Source organism: Myotis lucifugus, unplaced genomic scaffold, assembly GCF_000147115.1.
Source record: "Myotis lucifugus unplaced genomic scaffold, Myoluc2.0 scaffold_1, whole genome shotgun sequence".
Classification (NCBI taxonomy): domain Eukaryota; kingdom Metazoa; phylum Chordata; class Mammalia; order Chiroptera; family Vespertilionidae; genus Myotis; species Myotis lucifugus.
The window spans coordinates 19899453-19926746 of NW_005871049.1; the positions used below are offsets into that span (position 1 = coordinate 19899453).

The 27294-nt window shown below is 47.0% G+C and overlaps 2 protein-coding genes across 12 annotated transcripts in view; one reads left to right on the forward strand and one right to left on the reverse strand.

Moving 5' to 3' along the window:
- FAM160A1 (family with sequence similarity 160 member A1) overlaps nt 1-9644 on the forward strand; it is a 195330-nt gene extending 185686 nt beyond the window's left edge. For all 11 annotated transcript variants that reach the window (XM_014455848.2, XM_014455851.2, XM_006081777.3 and 8 more), the window contains 3 exons: nt 3190-3368; nt 3731-3869; nt 8930-9644. In XM_014455848.2, coding sequence (XP_014311334.1) covers nt 3190-3368; nt 3731-3869; nt 8930-9183 — 572 coding nt within the window. In that variant the 3' untranslated portion in view covers nt 9184-9644. The remainder of the gene's footprint in view (nt 1-3189; nt 3369-3730; nt 3870-8929) is intronic.
- A 6514-nt stretch (nt 9645-16158) lies between these two features.
- The window catches only part of GATB (glutamyl-tRNA amidotransferase subunit B), a 74351-nt gene continuing 63215 nt past the window's right edge, over nt 16159-27294 (reverse strand). The window contains exons 11-13 of the mRNA XM_006081779.3: nt 26047-26125; nt 18307-18441; nt 16159-17073 (exon numbers count right to left, since the gene is read on the reverse strand). Coding sequence (XP_006081841.1) covers nt 16945-17073; nt 18307-18441; nt 26047-26125 — 343 coding nt within the window. The 3' untranslated portion in view covers nt 16159-16944. The remainder of the gene's footprint in view (nt 17074-18306; nt 18442-26046; nt 26126-27294) is intronic.

The window sequence follows — 27294 nt, forward strand, 5'->3', positions numbered from 1 at the left end:
GGCCCGGGCGAATGACCAGCCTTCCTCAGAATGCCAGCCTTCTATCAAGGAGCCTCATTCCTGGGAAATATGTAAATTGAGGAAACCGAATATAGCTTAGGGCAAAAAAAAAAAAAAGAGCTAATACAATACCGTATTAAATAACATCAATATTTTGCTTATGATACACCTGAGAGCCAACAAAACGTAGTTTTTTGACATATATAGGTCATCTTAACGCATACACAATTCAGGAAACATCTTTACTCTTCCCGCGTATGTGAACGTCGTCCTTGTGTGTTCTGCAGCATTAGGCTGAACGTCCATCTCTGCGTTGGATCCTGGTTTCCGCTGAAATGAGTTTGCCTCTCAGCAAAACCGAAGTTTCCCTTTCATTTATCTAATTGATCTTGTTAGAGACCTTTATGTGGCAGGTCCTATGCTAGGTACTAAAGACACAAAAATGAAGGAGTCTGCGGACCTTTAGAGGAGACATCAACGAAGAACTGAACTCTTTTAGTGAGAAATGCATTGTCAGTCGCTGTGTGCCAAGTCCTGTGGGGGCCCAGGGCAGGGAGCGGGGGAGGCTTCTCAGAGGAGGGCCACAGGGGGTACAGAACTGATGGCAGCTCCGTTTGTTGGAGCCAGGAAATACAGGGGGGGGAGGTCATATTGAGGCAGGGGAAGGAGCACCTGAGGACAGGGGGGTGAGTGACAGGGAAGGGCAGTAGAGATTGCCGTAGTTGTTCTGAAAAAATACGTATCTTATGGCTGCGGAGTTTATCTGTCCTTCTAGAAGAAGAGGGGGATGAACTCTGGATTGCAACCCCAATTTGAAAGCAACTTGATGGGGTTCCATCCAGAACCTCAGAAATGCCACCAGTCACTCTTCCTCAGGCGTCACCCCCATACACACCTGTGGCTTTCTGAATTGTAGCTGTTTTCTGCTTTTCAGCTGCTTACCAGTCCCCCCACCCCCGGAACTGCTTTTAAAGTGCTAGAAATCAACTAAGAATAAAACAGGAGTTTGAAAGGGTTGAATGTCTATTTCTTATTGCACATAGCTAAGAAGTTGTAACTAATGTCATTAGTGGCTCATGATGACCATCTTCTGGCTTTGACCTAATATCCTGTCATTCAGGTGAGACAGTGATGACACACTCCCAGGGTGTGATTACACTGGTTTTCTCTCTGCCCTGGCAGTAGTGTTGGACTACAGATGGTGTGCCCTGGTCACTGCATGGCCAGCCACCTTCATGTTTATGGGATGGTCAGCTGAGGCCAAGTGTAGTCGGGGATGTGCCAGGGAAACGGAGGGTTCACATTAAGGCCATGTGTGTTACCAGAGACTCTCCCCCGCTACACACGGTTTAATTCACCTGTCTGCTCCCTCCGGAAGGAAGCAGGTGCGGAGCCTGGCACTGTACAGGGGTGGGCAAGAGGGGATGTGAAAGACTGGGTCCGGGTTGAGGAGGGTGAGGACAGCAGCCTCCTGTGGATCCACCTGGAAAGCTAGAACTGCATTGTGATGCCTGAGGACACTTCTGGGGTTCTTGATGGAAGTCCATCAAGATGCTTCAAATTGGGGTTTCAGCCCAAGCATATTAATTTTCCTGAATATGTTTGGCAAACACTGCCAGGGTTGTTTTGCAAGCAAGGGCTCTCCAAAGGCTTTCTGTGTGAAGAGTCCATTGACCTTCTGGGCCATCGACTGTGGCTGAGGAGCTCAACCCCCATCCCAAGGCTGGGACGCCGGGGCTAAGTTCGGTTCACGAGGGGATGGTGCCTTCTCTGTGTTTTGAGGCCCCTTCGAGACATGCTTTGTGTTCCTGGCAGCGGAACTATTGCCCTGCTACTCGCCCGCCCGCGTAGGAAAGAGGTTTGTGTTTGGTGCGCTCATTTCTCACCACCACGGCTTCTGAACGAAGCTGCTTGTGGTGAAGTTAAACTCATATTAATGTTGGTGACGTCTTCATAAGGCACGTTTATCCATCAAAGGATATGTGCTTTGTTATAAATATGCTATGGTTTCATGGCATCATCAATAGCTCCACTGGGGGAAATACAAAATTCTCATTGATTTTGCTTAATGGACCATTTTTATGGTAAAACTAGGAAATATCTTCCGGTAATTTTATTACTGCCAGATTAATTTTCTGGATTTTTCCCCTGTCTTCAATGAACTCAAAGCATATTAATTTTCTGGTGACCCAAATTAGTCGAAGCTTCTTTTTTTCTTAATTTTCTTAGGAACTGCTTTTTAATGAAATATGGATTTCCTTTTTTTAAGGAAGCTATGACATACCAAACTGTATCTCTCCAGATGAAGTCCTTTCTCTCCCTTCCTCCCATCTGAAAATTGAAGGGTGGTTACCAAGTTGCTCAGGGCTACCTGCCTCGTTTACCTTGTCTTTCTCTCCTTGTCCTTCCGAACTGTGACATTTGACAAGACAATCTTTCTCACAGTGCTTGTTGGGGACAGACTGGCCCCGTTCACAGTGTAACTGTCTGATAAACACAGTTCATATGTGTGTGCTATTCTTTAATAGCACAAAGATTTTTTTGTTACCCAAACTTGTGGCCTCTCATGTTTGCATGAAACCCTACAACAGTGATGGCGAACCTTTTGAGCTCGGCGTGTCAGCATTTTGAAAAACCCTAACTTAACTCCAGTGCCGTGTCACATATAGAAATTTTTTGATATTTGCAACCATAGTAAAACAAAGATTTATATTTTTGATATTTATTTTATATATTTAAATGCCATTTAATAAAGAAAAATCAACCAAAAAAAAATGAGTTCGCGTGTCACCTCTGACACGCGTGTCACAGGTTCGCCATCACTGCCCTACAACATGCTGGGTCATGAGCTGAAAAACGTCATGGCTTTGAGCATAGGCAGCACTGAGTACAGAAACAGTGTGGAAAAGTATACCTTAAGTTTAAAAATTAAATTATCTGTCAAGGTCTATGATAGTTTCCCAAGTGTTAAAAGGGCTCATGGAGTCAAGATAGTAGCTCCCATGCCCATTTGCCTGCTCTCCCTTTTGGCGGTGGTTTGTTGTGTGCTTGGGTTCGAGGCAGGGGAAGACCCGGCTGCCTTTCCCGTGTCTGCATTGGACTTGCACCTGGCGGGGCTGTGGTTTGGGAGCTGTGGCCCCCGTGGCTGCCCTGTGCCCACCAGCCCTGAAGCCTGTGTCCCTCCCTCAGGTCCGTTCATCAGCGTGGTCCTGTCGAAGCTGGAGAACATGCTGGAGAACTCTTTGCACGTTAATTTGCTGCTCATCGGGATCATTACGCAGCTGGCCAGCTACCCGCAGCCACTCCTGCGCTCCTTTCTGCTCAACACCAACATGGTCTTCCAGCCAAGCGTCCGCTCTCTCTACCAGGTGCGCTAGCTGAGCCCACATCCACCCCTGTTGATTTTACGGGTGCTGATGAGCAGGGCTCCTCCCCTCCTTCCCCTGTTATTTTGTGTGTTTTTTTAAACAATTCCTCTGTTCTCATTCATTTGCTCTTCTTCCTCATCCAGTTTTGCTAGTTGTGTGTAGATTATTCTAGCAAATAGCAAAACTTCATTTAGTTTGATGTTTAGAGGGCGTCCTACCAAAACACCCTGGCGGGTCAGTTCAGAGTGAGCAAATGCCGAACGGAACAGTTCCTGCACGGAGGGCCGCCCCTGAGAGAGAGATTGACAACTGGGGCTGGAATTCCATTTGAAGCATTAACATCATTAATGACCTTTTGACAGGTCCTAGCATCTGTGAAAAACAAGATTGAACAGTTTGCTTCTATGGAGAGAGACTTCCCAGGGCTCCTCATACAAGCCCAGCAATACCTGCTCTTCCGAGTGGACATGTCCGACGTGACAGCTGAGTCGCTAACCAAAGGTGAGCCGGCTTCTCCCCTGCGTCTCTCCTTCTCCTGCTCCTCCATTTCCCCGCCTCCCCATCTGGGTTCAAAGATGCTGCATAGGCTCCTGGGCTCTAAAGCATCTAAATTGTATTTTCTTTTTTATGCAACTGCGAGGAGTTTCCTGTTAGTGTTCTTAAGCCTAAAGAAAGGTCTGCCAGCCCACACCCGGCCCATTCGCCATTTGGAGGGTCTAGCAGGCATTTGCTTCCGTAGGGAAGAAGTGATATGTAGGTTGTTGTAGGCCTGGAATACATAACTCAGTGCCTCCGGGCGGGAGGCATTCCTTGCACACCCTGAACCATATCATGGCCAGCCCTACCCTGAGGAGGGCATTGTTCTCTTCATTATGTTTTCAGAGACTCTTGGGCCCCAAATAAATGTGCTTCAGGGCTCTAGAAGGTAAAAACGATTCATTTGGACTGGGAGAAGGAAAGTTTATGCTCCGCTTAAAGTTCCCGAAGGTGACTTTTCATCAGCTCACGGGGCCTGCCTGGCAAGGTGGGCAGGGAGGGTGGTGGGTGGGTGCCCCGCAGGAGAACTGAGGTCGTCCTGCTGGCCGGCCAGCCTGGGGAGCACCGCGCTTTGCTTGGCTTAAGCTCAGCTTGGACAGATTGAATGGTCGGTTGTCCTCCAAGCTATCACTGTGGCCTGGGGGTGTGCAGACCAGGAAATGCCCCGTGTTTTCCTTGGGTCTGAAAAGCTGCAACCCAGCATTTTAAAGACTAAGACTAGTGGTGAGAGTGGGGTTCTCAGTCTTGGGCTAAAGGCTTGGGATCAGATACTGGCTCCCACAGGCAAAAATCTACCTCAGGGCAATTTTAACCCTTTAAGGGGAACTCCGAAGGCTGACCCCGCCTCTGTGCAGCTCTTTGATCTTAGTCACTGCGCCTCACCAAGGCCTCAGGTTCCTTGACTCTTAAGTGAAGAATTTGATTTCCCTCTCGACTTCCTCTGTGGCTGTAGAACTCTGGGTGTGAAGAGCCCTTAGGGCATCGCAAGGCAGATTTTGCAAGAAAGGTGGGCCTTGTGCCACTGGGCGGGGCGCTTCAGGCTTTGGCCTAGAGGACAGCAGGCAGGCCATTTGTGGAGGGAAAGGAGCCTGTGGGAAGGAGGACTGCAGGCCCATGCGGCCTCTGCTAGCCACCTGCACAGCCGGTCTGATGGCTGTGTTCCCCCTGAATGGGGAGGTGTTACCACATCTCACCCTGTGAGAGAGGGTGCGTCAGTTAGCTCCTGTGCATACCAAGCCATTGCACCAACAGTGGGTTAATAGAAAGCCATTCATGAGGACTCAGAGTCTGCATGGTCGCCTGGGCCGGGCTTGGCTGAGTTTGGCTCGTGGGCTGCTGTCTGCAGGTGGCTGGTGTCTGGGATGGCCTCAGTCACATGGGTGGCTGCTGGCTGGGCGATGGGGATGGCAGGGGTGTGTGTTTCTCCTCATCCAGCGGGTTAGCCCTGCTGGTCAAATGTCACAGCCACGGGGCTGCAGTGAGAGCAGGAACACAGAAAATCTTTTGAGGCTCTGGAATCCTGCATGCTGTTGGCCAAAGTCCCCGGGCAGCCCCGGTCCAAGAGCAGCAAACCCCCACCTCTTGATGGGAAGAGCTGCAAAAAGGTTGGCCAGTCTTTCAGTCTACCAGGCAGGAGGTGACTTCAGTTCCTTACATTACACTCCAGACTTGGTCTTCCTTTGTATTTCATAGTTTGTAAAGTGCTTTCCCAGACGGTCAATTTTTATTTTCCAACAGCACTGCGAAATGGGCAAGAAAGGTACTGCGAGGTTCATTTTCATATAAGGAAGCAGAAAGTGGGGGCCCAGGGTAGTCAGGCGGGATCATGAGGCCCAGGTGCCTGAGACTGTCTGCCTCGTTCACGGGCTGAGTGCACACACGCTGACTGACGTCAGAGGTGCGTGTTCTGGTGAAGGATGGGGTCACTCACACCTGGTGCTTTGTCCTGGCTTCAGACCAATGGCTGTGGCCACCAGATATGTGTCCAGGGGAGCTTGTTCCCACATGATGCTGTCAAATGAATCAGCTGTGGCTGATGCTTTTCCAAGTCTGTGACACTTGGGACTTTGCTTAGTGGGGCTTCTCTTGGGATCTAAGACTTTCCTTTTGTGGAGTTTCTCCACATTAACGTCTCTCAGGTTAGCCAAGTGGCAGCCTCCGCTCCACTTGAAAAAACTCAGACTCCCAGAAGGAGGAAGGCCCTGGCCCCATGCAGAGCAGACTTCTGAAGCAGGTGCTGCCTAGGAGCCGAGTCCAGGAGCGCTCTCCCTGGGCACACAACAACGTGTAATGAGGAATCTCGGGAAGAGGTCAAACACTGGGCGTCCCATGTCCGTGTCTGTGCTCCATCTGACACTGCTGACCAGTAGAGCGGTAACGATTGCTCTCCTAACTTCTGAAATCTTTCCAGGATTAGTCTTGAAAATGCTGGGTTGCAGCTTTTCAGACCCAAGTCAACGTTTCTGAAAACCACTCCTGACCCCGACATTGATCTGTGCTTCCCTTCCTCCGGCCTCTGTGCACGTGCTTTATGAGGGTGTGGTCAGGCGCCGGCAGCCAGAGCTGCTCCGTCAGGCAGGCCATGTTCCCTCAGCCTCTTGGCGGCCCCGAGAGAAAAAGAGCCTCCTCACTACCCTTTAAATAGGTTGTGTGACCACCGCTGCAGAGCCCATGGACTTCCCGTGTAGCCATCCCATTGTCGCCTTGTCTCTGAGGCTCAGCCATTTCCCAGGCTTTTTATTTCCCCCTCGAATACTTTCTAAAGCACAGGAGCCGTGTCTACTTATATTCGGAGTCCTCTCCCTGGTCTCTAGTTCTGGGAGGGAGGTGAGGTAGGTATTGGTCCCATTTCACAGAAGAGGAAACCGAGACATTATATAAGCTACTTGCCAGGGAGGGACCACACCTCTGGCAGGTGCTATTTGGTAAATAAGATGGGGTGGGAGGCTAATCAGAGAATTCCTCCCAGGGGCAGGAAACAGGAAGTGCTTTGTAAAGTCAGTGGCAGCTGAATTAATGACGACACATGGCTGACACCTATCAAGAGGCCCCTGTGTACATTATACCTATTGACTCATTTCATCCTTAAACTCTGTGAGCTTTACACAGATGAGGACATTACAGTGCAGAGAGGTAAAGAAAGTTCCCTGATGTTACTCAGCCAGCAGGTGGCACAGTCTGCTCTCCACCGCAGTACTGGAGTCTCTTAAGGCTAGTGAGAGAAGTGTGGGGGCGGGAATTCCAGGTGGGGAGCCAGTGTGGGAACAGGTCTTGGTCTGGGATTAGTGCCCAAGTGTCCCATTCCCCACAGCATCCTTCGTGAGCCTCATGGAACCCTTGGAGAGATGCAGTGCTGGGAGTTGGGGTGGGGCTGCTGAGTGGGTGTCTCCATGGTTGGTGAGAGGACCTCAGTGACATCAACTCTTTGGTCATCACTCTGATGTCAGGACACGCTGTGGGCTTCTGCTGAAGGGTACCAGCGGATTCTCTTCCAGTTCTTTACGGCACGAACTGTGATAAGCTTTAATCAAAAAGGATATTTAAAGCAGTAAAGCGAAGGATATTTTTTTTAACACTAAAGATGATAGTAGTGAGATATGGAAAGTACTATAAATGTCAAGAATTTTTAGTACTGTAGTTAAGCGACACTCTTCTCGGAGTGTTAAAAATGGGACTGGAATTCTGAAAAGCAGCCAAAATAATGAAGAGCTTGAATATAATGATTTATGAGGAGTAATGAGACTGTTTGAGTAGGGGGCAGAAGAAGGCATAAATAACTCCAATAACTATATGAAGGCTGGAGATGTTCAGGAATTAAATAGTCCCGAAAGTTGAACCATTTTAATTAGTGAAACTGCTTTGATATGAAAATTCAAATCACTTGAATATGTTCAAGGTTGGGCTCATTATCATCTGAGACCTATGTTACTGAAACTGAGATAGAAACCCCTGGAAACCTTCCTTTAAGGGAGGCTCCCAAGCCACTTGTCACCAGATGCCCACAGTTATGGGAAGTGCCCAGTCTGGTCTTCCCAGCACCCAACTTCCTCTCCATCATTTCCAACATTTCAGTGGCTTCCTTCAACCTATCCTCCACTGAAGGCTGGAGGTCCCAGACAGAAGGGGCTTGCGGGGGGGGTGGGGAGGGAGTGTCACCATGGAGCCCCAGAGGTGGGAGCACGAGCTGCAGAGCTTGCAGTGGTTGTGGCCCCACCTCCCCCTGCAGCAGTGCTGTGAGGCCCCACCTCCCCCTGCAGCAGTGCTGTGTGGCCCCGCCTCCCCCTGCAGCAGTGCTGTGAGGCCCCACCTCCCCCTACAGCAGTGCTGTGTGGCCCCGCCTCCCCCTGCAGCAGTGCTGTGAGGCCCCACCTCCCCCTGCAGCAGTGCTGTGAGGCCCCACCTCCCCCTACAGCAGTGCTGTGTGGCCCCGCCTCCCCCTGCAGCAGTGCTGTGTGCTGGGGCTTTGCCAGCACAGGTAGGGCAGTCTCCCAACATGGGAGGTTGGGAGAGCAGGTGGAGCCCCTGGATGTCCTATTACCATCATGGTGAGCTAAGTAGTCACTTGGTTGGTGCAATGGCAGGAGATGCCTTTTTCTGTCTTTTTTTTTAAAAAATATATTTTTATTGATTTCAGAGAGGAAGGAAGAGGGAGAGAGAGAGAGAGAGAAACATCAATGATGAGAGAGAATCACTGGTCGGCAGGAGATGCCTTTTTCAACCTTTCCCTTTGCCAAGTCCTTGGCATGGGGGTTCCTGATAAACCTACATTCTTGTCACTCTCTCTTATACAGGCTTTGAGATTAAAACCTAGTATCTCATGCCCTGTGCTGGAGGTCATCTGCTGGGCACGTGTGTGAGCCACCCAGTGGACTAGTGTGTGCTCAGGGCTGTCTTCAGGCTTCAGTCAGTCACAGGAACTGGACCCAACACTCCCCACCTGCCTCCTTCCCCTCAAACACACACTTGCGAGGGTGGAGGTAAAAGGCTCTGGAGGGTCCCCATGACCATCTGCTTTCTGGTTTCAGATCCCACTCAGGATGCTTCCAGGACGGGAGCTGGCAGGAGCCTTCTGGATGGTCCCCCAAGAGTGCTCCAGCCCTTCCTGACAAGCAGAGCCGCGGTGGCGGGGGTGCCGCCAAGCCTGCCCCTGCCGGTGAGGAACACCATGCTGGCCGCGGCCCTCTTCCCCGAGTTCCTGAAGGAACTGGCTGCCTTGGCCCAGGAACACTCCGTTCTCTGCTACAAGATCCTGGGGGACTTTGAGGACTCCTATTGTTAGCTTTTTTTTTTTTTAAATAGAGGTTCTTGTTTTTTAAGGTTTTAGTGTCTTGACTGAATGTTAAATGCAAAGCTGCTTACAAAGATTTCTACTTTGATGTTTCCTGACAATACTTGATTTGTGGGGAGGGGACCTTCTGGGCCCCTCCTCTCTCTCTTGCTGGGCCTTCCCACCCTGCGTCATACAGAATGTAAGTCTCATAAGCTGGCTGCTCCTTGGGCGGGTTTTCTTTGCTCAGTTTTCCTCCTCAAATATTTTGGTTGTTATTCTCTCATCCCTTTGAGTCGACTCATCTTGCAGCGTAGAGCACACCAAGCGAATATGGGGGTTCAGTGACTTCTGGAAGTACCCCTTATCAGGTCGGCTCTTCAGTGGCACGTGAAGAAAGCACACCTGTTCCTGTTGCCTTCTGCATTTTGGCTTCCGTTTCATCAAAGGGAAGAATAAAAATGGAGCCTCCATCACGTAAGCACGTATCATCTGTCCCTTTGCATTTTATGTCCAAGACTCACTTCCTGCCCAACATAGATTGCTTATGGTGCAGGCAAATCCATTGGTCTCAGCTGTCTGCTGGGAGGCTGATGCGGTTGGAGAGAATTTGGGATGCAGGGAAATGTTCTTGTTGCTGGAGAGATTATTTGGCGTGCCACCTAAACACTAGCCTTATCTTAGTCAGATTTGCACAAAATGAAATACACCTATGCAAACTGTTTCTTTGGTTTTTAGGATTTTGCTCAGAAGAAAGCATGCTATCATGTACTTACATAAGACAGCCATCATTATTTTTTGAAGTGTTTTATGAAAACCAGATTAATTTGTGAAGCTATTTCATAGCAGGGTTTTTTGTGGTTTTTTGATGTGTGTGTGTGGGGGGGAATATGGAGGGAAAAAGATAAACTAAATGCAGCCTGTAGAATCACTGCTAATTATTTAAATTTTGCTTGCTTTTCCTAATGTGTTGCACTTCGTAGAGAACCAGGAACTGTACACCTGCTTTGGGAATTGGGATGCAAATGCAAACAGGTCGCAGGGAGCCCTGCAAAGCCAAGTGCCTGCCAGTGACTCACTCCACACGGAATCACTGCCTCCTGAACAATGGGGTTCATTGGAAGACCCCAGTGTGATGTGTTAGTGCCTCTCTGCTGCTTTTCAGCTTGCTCCGAGAGGAGTAATTCTAAGTAGAGCCACAGTCTCCTTCAACCATCACCAAGAGTGGGAAACACACAAGATAATTGTGGGCTAAAAATGAGACCCTAAACAACTGGTGTTGATGGATATTCAATTCTGCTCCTCTCGATTAGGGGCAGGTGAGAAGCACCTACAAGGATGAGCCTCCTGTGTGGAGGGACGTCCGAAGCCCCAGGTCTCTCTGTGTCTGTGGTGTGACTGCTGAGCCCCAGGGTGGGGGTGGGGTGGGGAGATGACAGGGGAGGGGGGAGGCGACAGGGTATTGGGCAGCCACAGGTCTGGTGGCTGTGCCTCAGGAGCACTGGTTTGGTTTTAATCAGCCTCTCGGTCAGGAGGGGAGTGGAAGAAGCAACTGCACCTGAGGCCCTGCAGAGCAGAGGCCACCCGTTGTGGTCTAGGGACCTTGATGCAGTGGTGAACTGAGAGCGGCTTTTAGGGGCCAACCTTGCAGTGTTTCCAAGTCTAAGCAAGAAACCAAAGACACCGATTCATTGAGCATTTCCAACTTGAAATTTGTCTGGCTTGAAAAATGGTTTGCCCAGCTGTGGTACAGCAGTCAGAACCCACGAGGCCCAGCAAACTGGCCTGTAGTGGGCTTCCAGCGCCTGCTTGCATTTGCACAACCAAGTCTCCACTGGAAAAGGGAAAGAGAAAGAGAGCAGAAAGATGTAAGTTATTATCCTCTCCCTTTGTTTTGCACAAGTATTTGTCTTCCAGTTTGGACTTCCTAGGTACATAAGATGCTGAAGTCACATCTGGAAACTATTCTTTAAGCTTTCAGGCTTGGTTTACGTTTCTCTCCATTACCTGGTGGTGGTGTGGGCTCTTAATATTTATTAAATAAGTACTGAAGTAGACTTACTTTACAGGAGAGAGAGATGACCAGTGTCCGGAGTGAGAGGCAGGAAAAGAAACTCCAGTGGTTGGGTGCTGGTAGCAAATTCACATTAACCTCTCTGTTTGACATTGGAAACTGGTTCGTGTATCTGAATCCACTGCAGAGTATTGTGTCCAGGGTTTTACACCATTAATTCAGAAAACTGACCTGGAAATACATTCTGGAAAACCAGAAAACCCATTTGGTTGAGTGGAACAGCCAGGTGGGTTAGTAAGGATGATTTACAGAAGGTGTGGATGTGCCAGGGGAAAACTGAAGAACTGAGGCTGTAAGTAGAAGAGCATACCCTAGGGCAGCCGTGGGAAAACTACGGCCCGCGGGCCGGATCCGGCCCGTTTGAAATGAATAAAACTAAAAAAAAAAAAAGACCGTACCCTTTTATGTAATGATGTTTACTTTGAATTTATATTCGTTCACACAAACACTCCATCCATGCTTTTGTTCCGGCCCTCCGGTCCAGTTTAAGAACCCATTGTGGCCCTCGAGTCAAAAAGTTTGCCCACCCCTGCCCTAGGGGGTTAGAGGAATGAACATTGCCCTAAATATGAAGATACTGTGCAGGAGGTGGGGGAGGCTGGAAACTCTGGGTGGGAACAAGTCCTGATAATGAAGTAAAATATTCTAGTCACATAGAAATATTTCTGTAATAAGTTTTGGGGAAAAATTAAAGATATCTGGCATGCTCTAAAATGTGGCCCAAGAGTAGAGATACTTTTCCATGTAGACAGGCTGGCACGTCCAATGCTGCGCTACTTGCGGAAGACGTGGGCAGAGCCTTGGGGGGAGCCCTGAGGCTGGCGTCACAGTGTCTGGCCTGATGGCCCAGGCCGGCGAAGGCCAGTCAGGGGTTCCTGGAACATCAGAACATTAACCTCCACTCATATTTAGGGTCTGGGGTTCAGTTCAGATGAAGTGAGTTTTGTGGTATAAAGTATATGAGAGCAAGGAGATATTTAAAATTGATTTTTCAAAACGGCCAAGGAAATGTTCTTAAATTTTTAAACAAAGAAATTTCAAGTTGAGTTTAGCTCAAATACAATTTGGGGGGAGGGGGAAAATGATAATTTCTTAGCCAAGACGTTGTCAGCCATGATGTCAGAGTAATCAATTAGTGGTGGGATTTTCTTTATCAATGGATTCTTTCTTCTCCTGGTATTTAGAGGAATTATAAAATTGTCCCTATTTCTCTTAGTATTACAGAGGTGGGCAAAAGTAGTTTTATATTATTATACAAATAACAATAATTAATAACTGAAGAATAAACTGTTTCATGTACTCACAACTGTAAACCCACTTTTGCCCACCCTTTACTCTGGAAAATGCTTTGCTGTTTTGGGGCTGGCACTGTGTCTGTCACCTGGAGAGAGGATGTGTTCAGTGCGTCCAGGGGCCCTCAGGATGCCTCCTCCATAGCAAGTGGCTGTCATTGTGGTAACGTGGTTGTCAGGAGGGCGTCCCATTAGGAACAGTCTGGAAGCAGGGTATGCGAGTACTCCATTGCCTGTCCCATCTGGCAGCCCCTGGAGGTCTCTGCATCAGATCAGCTTGGTTGCAGTGGTGTGTGGGCTGGTTTCCAGACCCGTGTGGGGTTTGCGATGCATTCTGAACCGGACCAGTGTGTCTAGGTTGCTTTCATGAGGAAAGGGCTGCCCCCGCAGGGGTGAGGCATGTCACTGGTGTGATGTTAAATGTCCACAGCATCCCCTGCAGTTCTCATTTAAGGGCAGTTCAATGTAATTGCTAACTACCTGCCCTGTGTTTACTGAACTGGCAGGCATGCTTGCGATGCTTATGAAACAGCTTACTGTCGGAAGGCTACTACTGAATGTGCCACTTCCAGTCCGTGGCCCAGGCCAGTGTAATTCGTGGCTTTGCAGTACTGGCTCTTCCTGGAAACAGCGGTCCTCTGGTCGCTGATGCCACATCAGCTTTAAGTGCTAAGTAGATATTCTCATGCCCCTTCCTGCTGCTGCCATCATTCTATAAATCACACAACACCAATTCCCCACCAGATAACAGCTTAGAACACTGTCAAGCCAGTTTACACTCCATCCTTAAATCACATCATTGAGGAAATATTTAGAGAGAATGGAGTCGACTTTTTGTTTTTTTGTTTGAATGACCATCATAAACCTAATGCTTTTTAAAGAAAGAGCGCCTGGAAGACGAAGTGTTGTTTTCAGGATAATTTTGCCTCAGTAAATCCTCTCCACGTCCCAGCATTTATTGGGCCATTACTTGTTCTGAGGACTGATTACCCAGGCAGCTCATTAACTGGATAAACGGGCTTTAGTGAAAGAGTTTCGGTGAAGTCCTGTAGGGAGCACAGGCACGCGGTGGGAGGAAGCCTTCAGTTCTGCAGCTTCTGCACTTGGGATCTGAAATGAAGAATGATTTTAGGCAGGACTGACCCTTCCTGTCCTGTTGGGTCACTGTGAGTTTTGTTCCTGTTTTACATGTGAGCTGACCTAACTCGCTGTCACTCACAAGTAGCAAGGCTTCTCGTAGGTTCTGCCAGCACGAGTTCAGTATGTCCTTTAGGCACCTCTGGGGGCACTTAGGTTTCCTATGTCATTGCAGAGCTGACAAGAGTGATGGAAGCTCTTAGGCCAGATTATAAATTTCGTGGAGCTGAGACTGCAGAAGTCTGTGCTGTTTAGCGCATCAGCTGACTTTTCACTGGCACAAGTCTACACAAGGCCCACCTATAACTAGCCCCTTTTTGCCCTGGAGACATTTTAAAAGAGCGAATTTGGTACTGACAATGTTACTTAATTGATTTCTGCTAAGTTGTTTGACGAAGGCAGGCAGTGAGATTGGATTTTAGTCAGATGCGTTGCACTTCACAATCGGGAGTCAGCTCTCTTCTTAAACAATCCCCGGGTGCATTTGTCTCCAATCTGCTGAAGAAGCATGGCGGCCGTTTCCACGCGGCTTCTGTAATAAGTAACATGGCCTTTCAGAGAGATTTAGTGTTCTTTTCCAAAATAGTCACCATGCGGAATCCTTGAATGATGCAGCTAAATGCAACAGAAATGAAAAACACAACAAATTGTGGGTGGTGGCCATAAGCTGTACATTGAATTAACCAGCTAACTCAAAGCCCCAGGAGGATGTGTTACTTTCAAAAATTTCATGGCCTTCTTACAACCTTCTTATTGTAAAGGTTAGCAATAATTACAAAACAGATGGGCAGTGTGTGAAGCTCAGGTAACACATCCTTAACTTGGCATAAATCATGATCAACATGCTTTTTCCTGGGCTACCTGCACCTTGACAGGTAGGAACAGTTCACCGTGATGCACAGGCCTGCAGACAGGAAGCTCCTTCCTAGACGAAGAGATCCAACAAAGTGGGCACCAACTTCTCATACAAAGGGGCCCCCCAACAAATTCATTTCATTTTATAAATTCATGAACTTTTACTAAGTACTTATTCTGTGCCAGGAAGCACGGTGAGTCCTGAGGCTGACATTCCTCCCCTCCCACCATAACCAACCAAGCAACCTTCCCAAGCAGCACAACACATAGCCTGCACCTGGCCAGGCTGACCTGGGGGACAGCCTGTTTCTAGCACATTCCCCTCCCAGCTTACAGGTGTGCGGATTCCAGTGACAGATGGCAATGGCTTCACCTATGGTGCCACAGGTGAAGCCATTGCCATCTGTCATTGGAATCAGCCAACTCATACATTTTAATGAGATTTGCCCCTAAATAGCAAACAAACAGACTAAATCATACTCTTGCAAAGAAGTATTTAACATTGCATTTCTCTGATGCCTATTATGAGCTGCCTGGGTAATCAGTCCTCAGAACAAGTAATGGCCCAATAAATGCTGGGACGTGGAGAGGATTTACTGAGGCATCAGTAACGTGATTGGTAACGTGGTAACGCAGAGCCAGATCTCGTGGATTTCTTAGGGTACGTGAACATATCTTCCAAATATCTAGTCAGGTTCCAAGTAAGATATCTGAGCTGTGGTTGGATTTTTCTTTTTCTCATAAGCAGTTATAACCACATAACAGTCTGATTTTTAGGATTTCAGAACCGCAGCAACCATCAGAGTTGGACCACAGTCAGCTTGGTGAAGCTCGAGTGAGTTGACGACGGGCATGTTTCTCTGGGAATGGCCAGTCCATAATACAGCGTACACTTGACATAACAGTTTAAGCCAGCCCTTGATTTCCAATGGTTTGAAAAGCTCCTCCAGTGCATTCTGTAAAGTTTGATGACTAAGAAGCCAGACCTTTGCAAAATAATGATCCTGCCAGATTCCAACATCACACTGCCCTTGCCTGTTTGTAATTAATTCCGAGACTTGTGTGGTGAGAGAGAATGGACTTGCGTTTCTCTCTTGAAAAGAAAAGAGGCTCAGTGGTAATACTTTACTTTTAGGCCCAGTGGTTGTCAGTATTGGGACAGAATGTGGGGCACATGGCTTCCTGGGTGGTGTAACATATTCTAATTCTAAATCAGCCAGAGGGACGCTTCTCTCATTACCTAGTTAGGAATTCCTGCGTCTGTGACATTCACTGCTAAACTGGTGATGGGGGAAGGTCCACTTTTCTCCAGTCGCCACTGGAGCACCATTTATGCTGGAAATGTTTATACTTTTCTTCGTAGGCTAAAGAATTCAGTGTAAAAGTAGGGCTTCCAAAATGTTCCCTCTCTCATTTATGTCACAATTTGACATGTGCTTTTAAAAACCACCACTTACAAAACTGGTCTTTAAGCATTGTGAGTCAGAGGTAAAAAGGCAATAAACTGGATAAAGGGGCGTCCCAGTGCGATGGACAGAAATAGTATTACTGTCATGAGAACAGTGGCAAAGGCACCCGACTTCACGGAGATGCTGTTAGCGGCACCACAATTACCATTAAAGGTCAAAATTTTGATTTGTCAGTTTATAATCTTATTCTTTCCAGGCAAAACAGATCAATTTAATGTTACAACTTATTTCTCTTTTTATCTCTTTTGGCCTGAGGGGGCAGGGGAATTGTCAACTGCGCAATCTTTAAAGTGTATGTTAATTTTTAATGTGATATTTCAGTACATATTTTATTCATTAAATTTATTTGAAAACTTCTGTTGTCTATTTTACCAAAAAGAAAAAAATCCATTTATTCTCAGAGCATGGCTTCCTAGGGCGTTGAACGGGCACCACTTCTACTCAGTGGATGGGTGACTAACATTCTCCTTCCCTGCCCTCACAAAGACCAATCTAAACACACTGTCTACACTGTCAATGGATTTATCTTGCTGTCTTTCTCTTTCCTCTTCATCACCCTTGTTTTAGGTCTAAAATACTGCACCCAGATTCTGGTCTCTTTCGATCACTGCTGGCCCTTAGGATGTGCTCAGAAATATTTGTTGAAAGAACTGTGTAATGAACTTTTTCTTAGAAAGGTAACAGTATCGGAAACAGCATGTCTCATTTAGTTCAGAATTATTAAGCACTAGAATGTGCTAGTTCTTAACCACCTTTGCAGCTATGATGGAGTCGTTTTGATGTCAATGATGCAAACAGGTGAGGCTGCTGGCCTGTGGGGGTGGCACCCGAGGCCCAGGGATTGGGGGATGCCAGCACGTCGAGCTCACTCACGGACGTTGGGTTTCGAGGCTCCGGTTCTGTGTATGGCTCCACTATCTCCCTCAGGCAGAGAGACCGAAATATCTCATGATGACAGCTGCTTCTCCAGCATCTCCTTTATCACAGTCGGGTCTGCTCGGTTGAGAGTCGCTTTTCGGACCAAGCCGATCAGTTTATTTATAGCTCTGGGGTTTCCCTTCTTCAGATCCATTACCTTTCAAGAGAGAAATTGTTTTAGAGGAGAAAATATAGACCCACACCTAAAAATCCTAAATTAAGGTTTATATTTACTGAAATTTAAATTGTTTCTTTTAGTATGAGAGAAGGAAAGGGGGGTGTGAAGATCTGAGGCATTTTCTAGGCTCCTGTCGGAGATCCTGCCACTCTGTCTCCCAACTGGTAGGGACAGAGGACTGTGCTGCGTCATACTGACCAGGGTGAGGCGCCTCTCAGGGCCTCCATGGAGGTCAGCAGGCAGTGACATGCAGGTCTCCTTCTCCCCAGAAGGCTTCAACTCCTGTTTACTAGAAAATAAAACCATGGAATGGCGACTCTCCCTGAGGATGGTGGGGAAGGGGCACTGCACTGTGGTGCCAGGGCCACTGGCTCCGCCCTCCTGCTCTGCAGCGCCTGGATGGGCAATAAAGCCTGTGAGTATGTGCACTCAGTGCTGTGGAATGAGTCTGAAACTAAAAGTGTAACTTTATAGGTCACTGTGGCTAAGGCAGGAGGACAGAGGTTCCCAAGTCCCAGTGCAGGCTCATTTTCCTTGTCAAGAGCACTTTCCAGAGCTGAGTGTCCCTGGCAAGCTGATGGGTAGGTGGCTATTATTCTGAAAGAGGTACTAGTCACTTTTTCCCCCAGTGAAAAATCTCTAGACAATTTAATTAGACTTGGGGAGGGAGGGATGCTACTCATTGTAGCTTTTCTATTTTGTTCCATGCTCAGAACACAAAATGACTTGGTTTTCAGCTATGCTCCTGTTAAGGATTTGCTCCATAATTTACAAATAATTTTTTCTGCTTTTCTTTCCACCTGTTGATGGCATGAAGCTAACGTGTTTTCCACGAAGCAGGGTGGGCACAGCATGTTCAGAAGCCACATGTCTGGGAGGACCGTGTGCCCAGGACAGGAGGTCAAAACTTGGGTAGTGAGTCTGAAAACTACCCTTTCAACTGAAAGGCCATGAAATTAAACTGCAGGGTGGATCTTCCTTTTCCATGGGAAAAGCTGTATTTTTCTAATATTCACCTACTTTCATCCCTTGACCTTTAGCTCATCCCTTGAGCTAAAAACTGACATAAATACTTAGGGAATTACTGATGAAACTGGATCAGCCATTACTAGGAAGCGCCTCTGGATTGCTGTTACAGGGAGCTGTGGACAGGCTCTTGGCCTCTCCTCCAGCTGCACCTAAGATCCTCCTCACCCTGTGGGTGGTAATTACCACTTGAGGATGTTCCTCCATTGTGGCTTGGCAGAGCTGTTCCAGGGCCTCTTGATCCTGCATCAGTTCAAGCCTCTTTTCTGAAACTATCTGTGCTGGAGTCTTCCCTCCGCTCCTCCATAGCTCCTCAAACACCTGCAGTCCAGAAGCAGGGAGAGAGGGAAGAGAAGTCAGCAAGCAGATGAAATGAATTCCCAGCTGCGGGTGTGGCCCACACGGTGACCTGCCTCTCCTGACGCATCTGGGAGGAAGCTGCTCTACGGTGAATGCAGACACACCTGGGGTCTCCCCATGCTGAGCTGCTCCCTGGAAGCAGAGCAGGAGGCCACACTGCAGAGAGAGGTACTCCCCAACAGCTGACTCAGCCACCAGCAGGGAGGGGTTAGATGAGGTGTGAGATGGTTACTCACAGGCTCCTGCTGACAGGAGCAGGAGGGCCAGGCCCAGCTGTCTCCTGTCCAATGAATTAATTGAAATCAGTGTGGTGATGGATGGCGCCTCACAGGCGGCAGGAGTTAGCCACTGCTCTTAGATGAGGTTCAGAAAACCCAGCTTGCTCAGAAACATAATTTTAGGGGAGCAAGAAAGTGGCCCCATAATGAAGATACAAAATGAAAAATAACTAAAAACAGAAATAATAATCCATAGGGACCTGGCCCCAAATCTGACTAGGATGATCAATAGTTAATGTTTGTATTTTTCTACTTATCAAAGTTGAAAAAAGGAAAATATTTTTTTAAAAGGCATTTCTGGGGTTAGTTTTCCTCATTCCTCTCATTTTTCTAGTGTGAGCTGGAAGGGGTGGTGTCCCGTGTGTCTCATGCAGCACCTCCTTAATCTTGGCCTACAGTTAGCATTGAGCACTCCTAAGACCAAGGACGAACTTGGGCCAAGGATGAACCATCCCTCCCAGAAAAATAGCTGGTCAGTAATTAGCCCATAGGACTTTGGTCAAGAGGCAGAGTAGGTAACAGCTGTGCTTGCCTTCTCCCACGCCCACAAAAAAATTACAACTAAATTCTAGAACAATTATCACTGAAAACCACCTGAGGACAAGCTAAACAGAAGTCCTGTAAAGAAGAGGCTGCATTGAGAATGGCAGGAGGGGTGGAGAGGTGGAATGGGCAGGTCCCGATATCCATGGTGTGGAGATTAAGAATCAGGAAGATTATCTCCGCTACAGAGGCCCCCCTGAAGAGCAACGGGGTCTCAGCCCAGGGCACCAGTGCTGGGAAGAGAAGTCCCCACAACATCTGGCTGTGAAAAACCAGCAGGGATTGCATGGGAGTGAGACGGAAGGCTGCTGGAGACCCAGCATTCCTCTTTTGAGGGTCCATGCACAGACTTGCTTGCTTCCAAACTCACTTGCTCTGGGCTCCCAGCACAGTGGCAGCAGCTAGAAAAGCACCAGGGACATAGGGTGAGGGGTTAAACTGATTGGCTTCAGGGCTGACGGCAGCTCTCTCTGGAGACAGAAGTGCTGGCAAAAGCCACTGCTCCTTTGTTGAGCTCTTCTCCCATCCTGCCAGCCTGGTACAGGTGGGTGCCAAATCTGAGCTCTCCATCAAACTGGCTACCACCATTTCACCCTGCCCTGGTGTTATGTCCTCCCACCCAACTTGCTTGTCCGACTTGAGCCACTTCTAGTGGTTCCTCCACACAAGTGGCCTGCCTTGGCTCATGCTATGAACTTTCCTAAAATATCTCAAAGGTCCACAAACCCCAAACAAGCAGAAGCCAACCTGGCATACTCTGTACCTCTTGATAAGTGGCTCCAAGCCTGACACAAGTGATGACCAGTCTCAACTTGCATTGTAACTCCTGTCAGGTGGCCCCAAGCCTGGTATAGGCCGTGGCCAGTTTGGCTTGGAACATAGTCTCAACTAAGCAGCCACATGCCCAACACAAGTAGTGGTGGCCTCAGCTCTCACGGTGGTGCCCATCAAAGGGCTCAAGCCCAGCACAGTGGCAGCCAGGCTGGGTTGCAGCAAAGCGTCCAAGCCCAGCGCAAGCGGCCAACCACAGATCACTTTGTAGCCCCAAGCCTGGCAGAAGCATTGGCTGACCTTGGCCTGCACCAGGGCCCCTCCCAAGAGGCTCCAGAACCAACACACCCAGTGGTTGACTTCAGACCACATGAGAGCACCACCTAACCAGCTCCACAAATGACACACTTGAAAGGCTGACCTGGCTGGTACCAGAACCCTGCTAAAGCAACTTCTACTCCATGGGGTCAACGCCAAAGCAATCTTGAGAAAGAACAAAGTTGGAGGCATCACATTACCTGACTTTAGGGCTATGGTGGTCAAGGCAGTGTGGTGCTGGTATGGGGACAGATGTACGGATCGATGGGGCAGAGTGGAGAGCCCAGAGGTAAGCCCATATCTATATCGTCAACTGACCTCTAACAGGAGGCAAGGGTGTACAGTGGGGTAAAGACAGTCTCTTAGGTGGATGGTGTGTTGAGAAAGCTGGACAGATACTTATCAGGGAAGTGAGACTGGACCACATTCTTACTCTATATACAGGAGTGAACTCAGAATGGACTGGGACTTAGGTGTAAGATCTGAGACCATGGAGCTCCTGGAGGAAAACACAGGCAGTAAATCCTTTGACATTACTCTTAGCAATATTTGTTTAGATATGTCTTCTCAGGCAAGGGAAACAAAAGGAAAGAAAAACAAATGGGACTACATAAACTAAAAAGTTTTTGTGTAGAAGGAAGCCATCAACAGAACAAGGGGACAAGCTACTGAATAATAAAAGACATTTGCCAACTCATAGACACAGACAACAGTATAGTGATTACCAGAGGGAAGGGGGGGATAAATGGTGATGGAAGGAGACTTGACTTAGGGTGATGAACATACAATATACAGATGATGTATTATAGAACTGTGCACCTGAAATCTATACAATTTTATTAACCAACTCGAGGCCTGGTGCATGAAATTCGTGCACGGGTATGGTCCCTAGGCCTGGCCGGCGATCAGGGCTGATTGGGGCCTTCCGGCTGCTGGCCAGGGCCTCCTTTTGTTCCATGCCATCCCCTGGTGGTCAGTGCACATAATAGCAAGTGATCGGTCTCCCGGTTGAACTCCTGGGGGGACAGTTTGCATATCAACCTTTTATATATATAGACTAGAGGCTGGATGCATGAAATTTGTGCAGGGGGGGGGGGGGAGTCCCTCAGCCCGGCCTGCACCCTCTCGCAATCCAGGACCCTTTGGGGGATGTCCGAACCAGCAGTCAGACATCCCTCTCGCAATCCGGGACCGCTGGCTCCTAACTGCTGGCCTGCCTGCTGGCCTGATCACCCCTAACTGCTCAACTGCCTCATTGCCCCTAACCACTTGCCTGCCTGATCATCCCTAACTGATCACCTGCCTGCCTGATCGCCCCTAACCACTCTGCCTGCCTGATCACCACTAACTGCCTCTGCCTCAGCCCCTGCCGCCATGGCTTCATCCAGAATGACACCCGTAAGGTCGTTTGGCTGTCCAGTCTAATTAGCATATTACCCTTTTATTATAGATGTCACCCCAATAAATCCAATGAAAACCATTGTTTCTAATTATAAAAGTTAATACACAATCACTGTAGAAAATAAGGGAAAATAGAAAAGATAAAAAGAAATCACCTGTATTCCCATTCCCTCAGGATAAACAAGGTTAGTATTTTGGAGTTTTCCCTTCCCATTTTTGTCTTTCTGTTTTGTAACATAATTGTGACCATAATGTATATACAATTTGTGGCCTATTTTTGTTTCATTTATTGCAGAAGTGCTTCCTTATAATTAATGAAAAGCTAATATCCATCAAATATATTTATCATAATTATCCCCTACTGGTAGGTACAGACTTTGACCAGTGTTTATTTTGTCCATCACAATAGTCTCCTAAAAGAAGTTCTCAGTTAAAATTGTCCAACATTCAGGAAAAAAAGAGTGAAGATCTCAAGAGACTCCAGATCTCTGGCTCAAAGCAAAAATCACCTGTGAGGACTCTTATAAAGAATCTATGCAGCAACCCTTCTAGGAAAGGAGGCGGGGAAACTCATGGCTTTGCGGCAGGCACACCTGCCAGTCTCAGGGGCCACGCAGATCTGAGCAAGTCGACCAGGTTGTCAGCCTAGGCCTGGCACCTCACACGGCTGGGACCGACAGGCTCAAACACTGGTAGGATTTGCTTGAGCCCAAATCACCAGAATAGAGGCAATGTGGAGCAGCTCGGGGATCATTGCCAAACCGCACCATTCAGAGGAAAAGCAGGACAACACAAGGACTGATGCTTTCAAATACAGAGACTGGCTGCTCCCTGAGAAAGAAGGGTGAGGTGGGGTACAAAGGAGGGACACGAGAGAAACACATTTCAGGGGCCTCCAAGAACCAAGGGGAGCCTGGTGGCTGGAGTGTCTCTACTCATGGAGTTAGAACACATCAGCTTATTAACTTCCCTCGTTAGTCAGTGGCCATTGTAGCCCGCTCCAGCCCCCTGGGCTGACACTGTAGACTCCACTGGTCCAAACCTCTGCTCATTCCTATTTAAGACAGAATGTGCACTCCTTGCTGGAACCTAGCAGGGTGGGAGCCACCGAAGGGCCACAGGCTTCCTCCCCTGGCCCTCTTGCAGCAAATGTAATGGCCTCTGTAGTTGCCAGCCTCATGGTGCAGCATAAATCCTCAGCTTTTGTCTGTGTTTAATTACTGCCCTGGGAAGTGCTATCAAAGTGCAATGTTTTTTGGCCAGGCATGCAGCTGCTGCCCACTCAAGACACACATACAGAACAAGGAATTCCCAGTGCCATACTGGTCCTCTGTACTAATAAATGCCCACCAAAATATTGGGTAATACAAACTGGGAATCCCAATCGCACCACGACCACTGAGCCAGCTCTGAAATGGGGACAGAAACTCAGCCTTCAGTTCCCTGGTGACTGAATTCACACATCCTCTTACCTACTACCCAAGTGTTTCTCTAGCTAAAGTTTGTTTTAAGGTATCTGGAAGGAAAGCAGGCAGGCCCTTCACCTATCCTGGGGGCTTCCAGGGTCAGAAAGTGGAGGAAAGACCTATTGAGGGGAGGTGTCAGGGGGCTGTGACAGGTACAGTGAGGGGCATCCCCTCTGGTCAGAGGCAAGTATTGTGAAAGATCATCCTTCTAAAAGGAACAAACATCAGCACAAACCCTAAGAAAAGCAGGGCATAGAAAAATGTGGAAAGAACCAAAATACTAAAAGGAGGTAAAAAACATAAAATCATTTGTATGCATGACATGTAACACTATCTAGCACAAAGGTTTTTGTTGATTTTTGTTTAAAGTAGACACAAGGAAATGACAAAATGAAGGTTAACAATCTTGATAATCTCAATAGACATGAAAAGCACTTGACAAGATACAACATCCATTTGTGACAAAACTCTCAAAATGGGTTTAGAAGGAAAGTACCGCAACACAACACAATATAGGCCACATGACAACAGCTAACAACTGAACACTTTCCCTCTAGGATCAGGAACAAGACAAGGATGCCCACTCTTGCCACTTCTATTCACATAGTACTGGAAGTCCTCGCCAGAGCAGTTAGGCAAGAAAAAACAAAAGGGATCCAAACTGGGGAAAAAGTAAAAGTATCATTATTTGTGGATGACATGATTTTATATGTGGATAACCCTAAAGACTATCAGAAAACTATTAGAAGTAATAAACTCAGTAAAGTTGCAGGATACAAAATCAATATGCAAAAATGTGTTGCATTTCTCTCTACTAACAACGAACTATCAGAAAGAGAAATGAGGAAAAAATCCCATTTACCATCACTACAAAAAGAATAAGATACCTAGGAATAAGCTTAACCAAGGATGTGGAAGACCTATACACTGAAAACTGCAATACAATTCTGAAAGAAATGAAGAAAACAAAGGAAATGGAAAGATATTCCGTGTTCAAGGACTAGAAAAATTAACATTGTTAAAATGTCCATGTTACCTAAAGGAATCTACAGAGTCAATTTAATCCTTATCCAAATCCCAATAGCATTTTTCACAGAAATAGAACAAAAAATCCTGAAATTTGTATGGTATCACAAAGGACTCTAATAGCCAAAGCAATCCTAAGAAAAAAAGAACAAAACCAGAGACATCACATTCCCCAATTTCAAACTATATTATAAAGCTATAGAAATAAAAAAAAAGTTTAGGTAATACAGGAAAATATAGAGATTTTCAAATTCTAGCACCTTGAAATAACTACCATTAATACTGGATGAATACCATTCCCATGCATATATACCAGAAGGATGGATTCTTCATAAAAAACAAATATTTTTTTTCACCAGAAATTCAGAAAACAAGTAAAATAAAGCAAACCCACCAAGGCAATGATAAATAAGGAGGATTTCCTTATGCAGCACACAATTCACACCTTTCTAATCAGACTTTCGTTTCACTTTGCCTCCCAGAAGCCAGGATTCACCCCACCTCCCTTTTCACATGCTTCAAGTTTATTGAGAATCCAAAAGTGTCTCTATATCTGAACCCAGCTGTTAGCACCTTCCAGCATTTTCCTCGTCTTCCCACTGAGCCTATCATATTCACTGCTCTGGGTTTGTTTGTTTTGTTTCCTTTTCTTGTGTGTGTGGGGCAAGATGAGCGGAAAGGGGAAGATTTTGCCTGTCATTTCAAATGCTACAATTCATCTGCTCTTTAATGCACATACATATATTTTCTGTCCTCCAGCCATCTTATCTTTCTGCTCTAGCTGAGCATTGCCATAAACATTTGTATTCCTCTGACATCCCAGCAACCACAATCCTTTCCTGAAGGTGGCCAGGGCCCTGCAGTGTCAGCCTCACTTGGTGGGGAAACTGCCTTTATCAGTTCCTGTCTCCAGATTCACCCCGAATGGGCAGATGCATGCTTCCTGGTGCCTCCTAATTAGCCAAAAGCAGACACTTTCCAATGCCTCACTTTGTAATCTGCCACTACTGTTGATGTGTATAACTATTAAATGCAAAAGGCACCATTAAAATAACATTAGTTTCTGGCTGTCTCATCGACAGCTTCAGATATCTGAAGTGGAGATCAGGTGGCTGCCTTGGTGTTCTTGATCTTTCTGGGTACTTATTTGAGTTTTCAGAATTCCAGGAATCTTTCACTCACTTAAAATTGTTAGACGGAGGCGGAGATGAGGCACCAGGCATAGGTGGCCTATGATAATGATGCTATTGTTCCGTGTTTTCACACACTCTGGGCATGTGTGTAAAATTTTCTCTGAGCGTGAGGCAGTCTGTCTGACCTCACCCTCCTTGCTGAATGACTGACTTCCAAGGGCAACCATATGACAAAGAAAAATGAGTCCCCGGTCCTGGGCTGGGAGGCTGTAGAGGCTGAGAGGGAGCACCAGAGGCTGCCGGAGCCTCCCACAGCCGAGGGCAAGTTCCACAGTCAGAAGCCCCCAGGAACTTCAGGGCCCCAGCCTTTTCTATAAGCAAAAGTTTGGGAAACATTCCAGGCAAGTCAAACAATAAGTATTCCCCCTGGTTAGCAAAGATGAGAACCAAATCACCTGCCTAGCTCAGACTGGCTTTATTTTATTTGCTAAATAAAATATTTCTACCTTTCAGCATATAAATAGCACTTACAAGCATTTACTACTTCAACTATGAAATTCACTGAGTGATGGCAGAAAACTTCTGCTGGGACAGCAGAGCAGGGAGAAGCTTTAGGAAGTGGGGACATACCTTTTTAGCTGCTGCTGAAGAAATTGCTTTCTGGTCCAGTAGGTTGAGAAGCTCGGCCAGTGCAGAAGGTGTGACAGGACTAGCAGCCCCCAAAAGGAGAGAAAAGAAATGCACATTTCATGTCAGCATATCCATTTACTGTTACTCATAATTGCAAGACTTGATTTTATAGGTTTAAATAATTAACCTCCCACCCAGGAAGGAAAACAACACGCCATTTGGGCTTTATTTTATTTATTTTGTATTTTAAGATATAACAAATTTTTGTGACTAGTGTTGTTTTTCTTTGTTTTACCACCCAACAATAACAGCTGCTTGGCAGAAGTTGTAGCAATAGACAATTGCTCAGTTTAATTAGTCAAAGAAAGGAGGTGGCTGCAAAATTCATGAACCATGATCAGGAAAGAAAAAACAACAACAATCCCAGTAATTAAGTATTTTCAACAGAAAGATCAGCCTAAAATTACTTCAAACAAAACAGCTAACAAAGCCACATTTTGAGAGTTTCTGTGGAAATATAAATTATTTTTTATTATGAGAGCTTTTCTTTAAGGGAACGCAATGACTACCCACCACTTCTTTATCCATCCTCACGGGCATCTTCATAAACTGTTCTCTCCTGAAGGCTCACAACAGCTTTCTGGACACACAGGGCTTAGAATTCATTATCTATACTTCTAGGACATGACTTATTTACCAAGATGCTGTGATACAAAAGGCCAAGGACCAAACAAACACATAAAGTGTCATTAATTCACACTTAGGGGTAGGAGTTGGGGTGAGGGGGTATGAGTGCCTAGATTACTGAAAAAACAAAACTGAATTACAGATTTCTTTTAAAATATATGGTTTTGCTACTTCCAAACACATACAGTAACTAGGCCAGTGGTCGGCAAACTGAGGCTCTCGAGCCAAATGCGGCTCTTTGGCCCCTTGAGTGTGGCTCTTCCACAAAATACCACGTGCGGGCGCACATGTACAGAGCAATTGAAACTTTGTGGCCCATGCGCAGAAGTCGGTATTTTGTGGAAGAGCCACACTCAAGGGGCCAAAGAGCCGCATGTGGCTCTCGAGCCGCAGTTTGCCGACCACTGAACTAGGCTAATTAAACCCGTCTATCTGAGGTCATCAGGGACTAGTTTTAAATGGGTGGGACAGCTTATAAACAGCATGGTAGCCTGTGGGGGTAAATGAAAGCTTCTGAACGCCACTTGAAAACATCTTCTGTTTGAGTCTCGGTTGCCATCA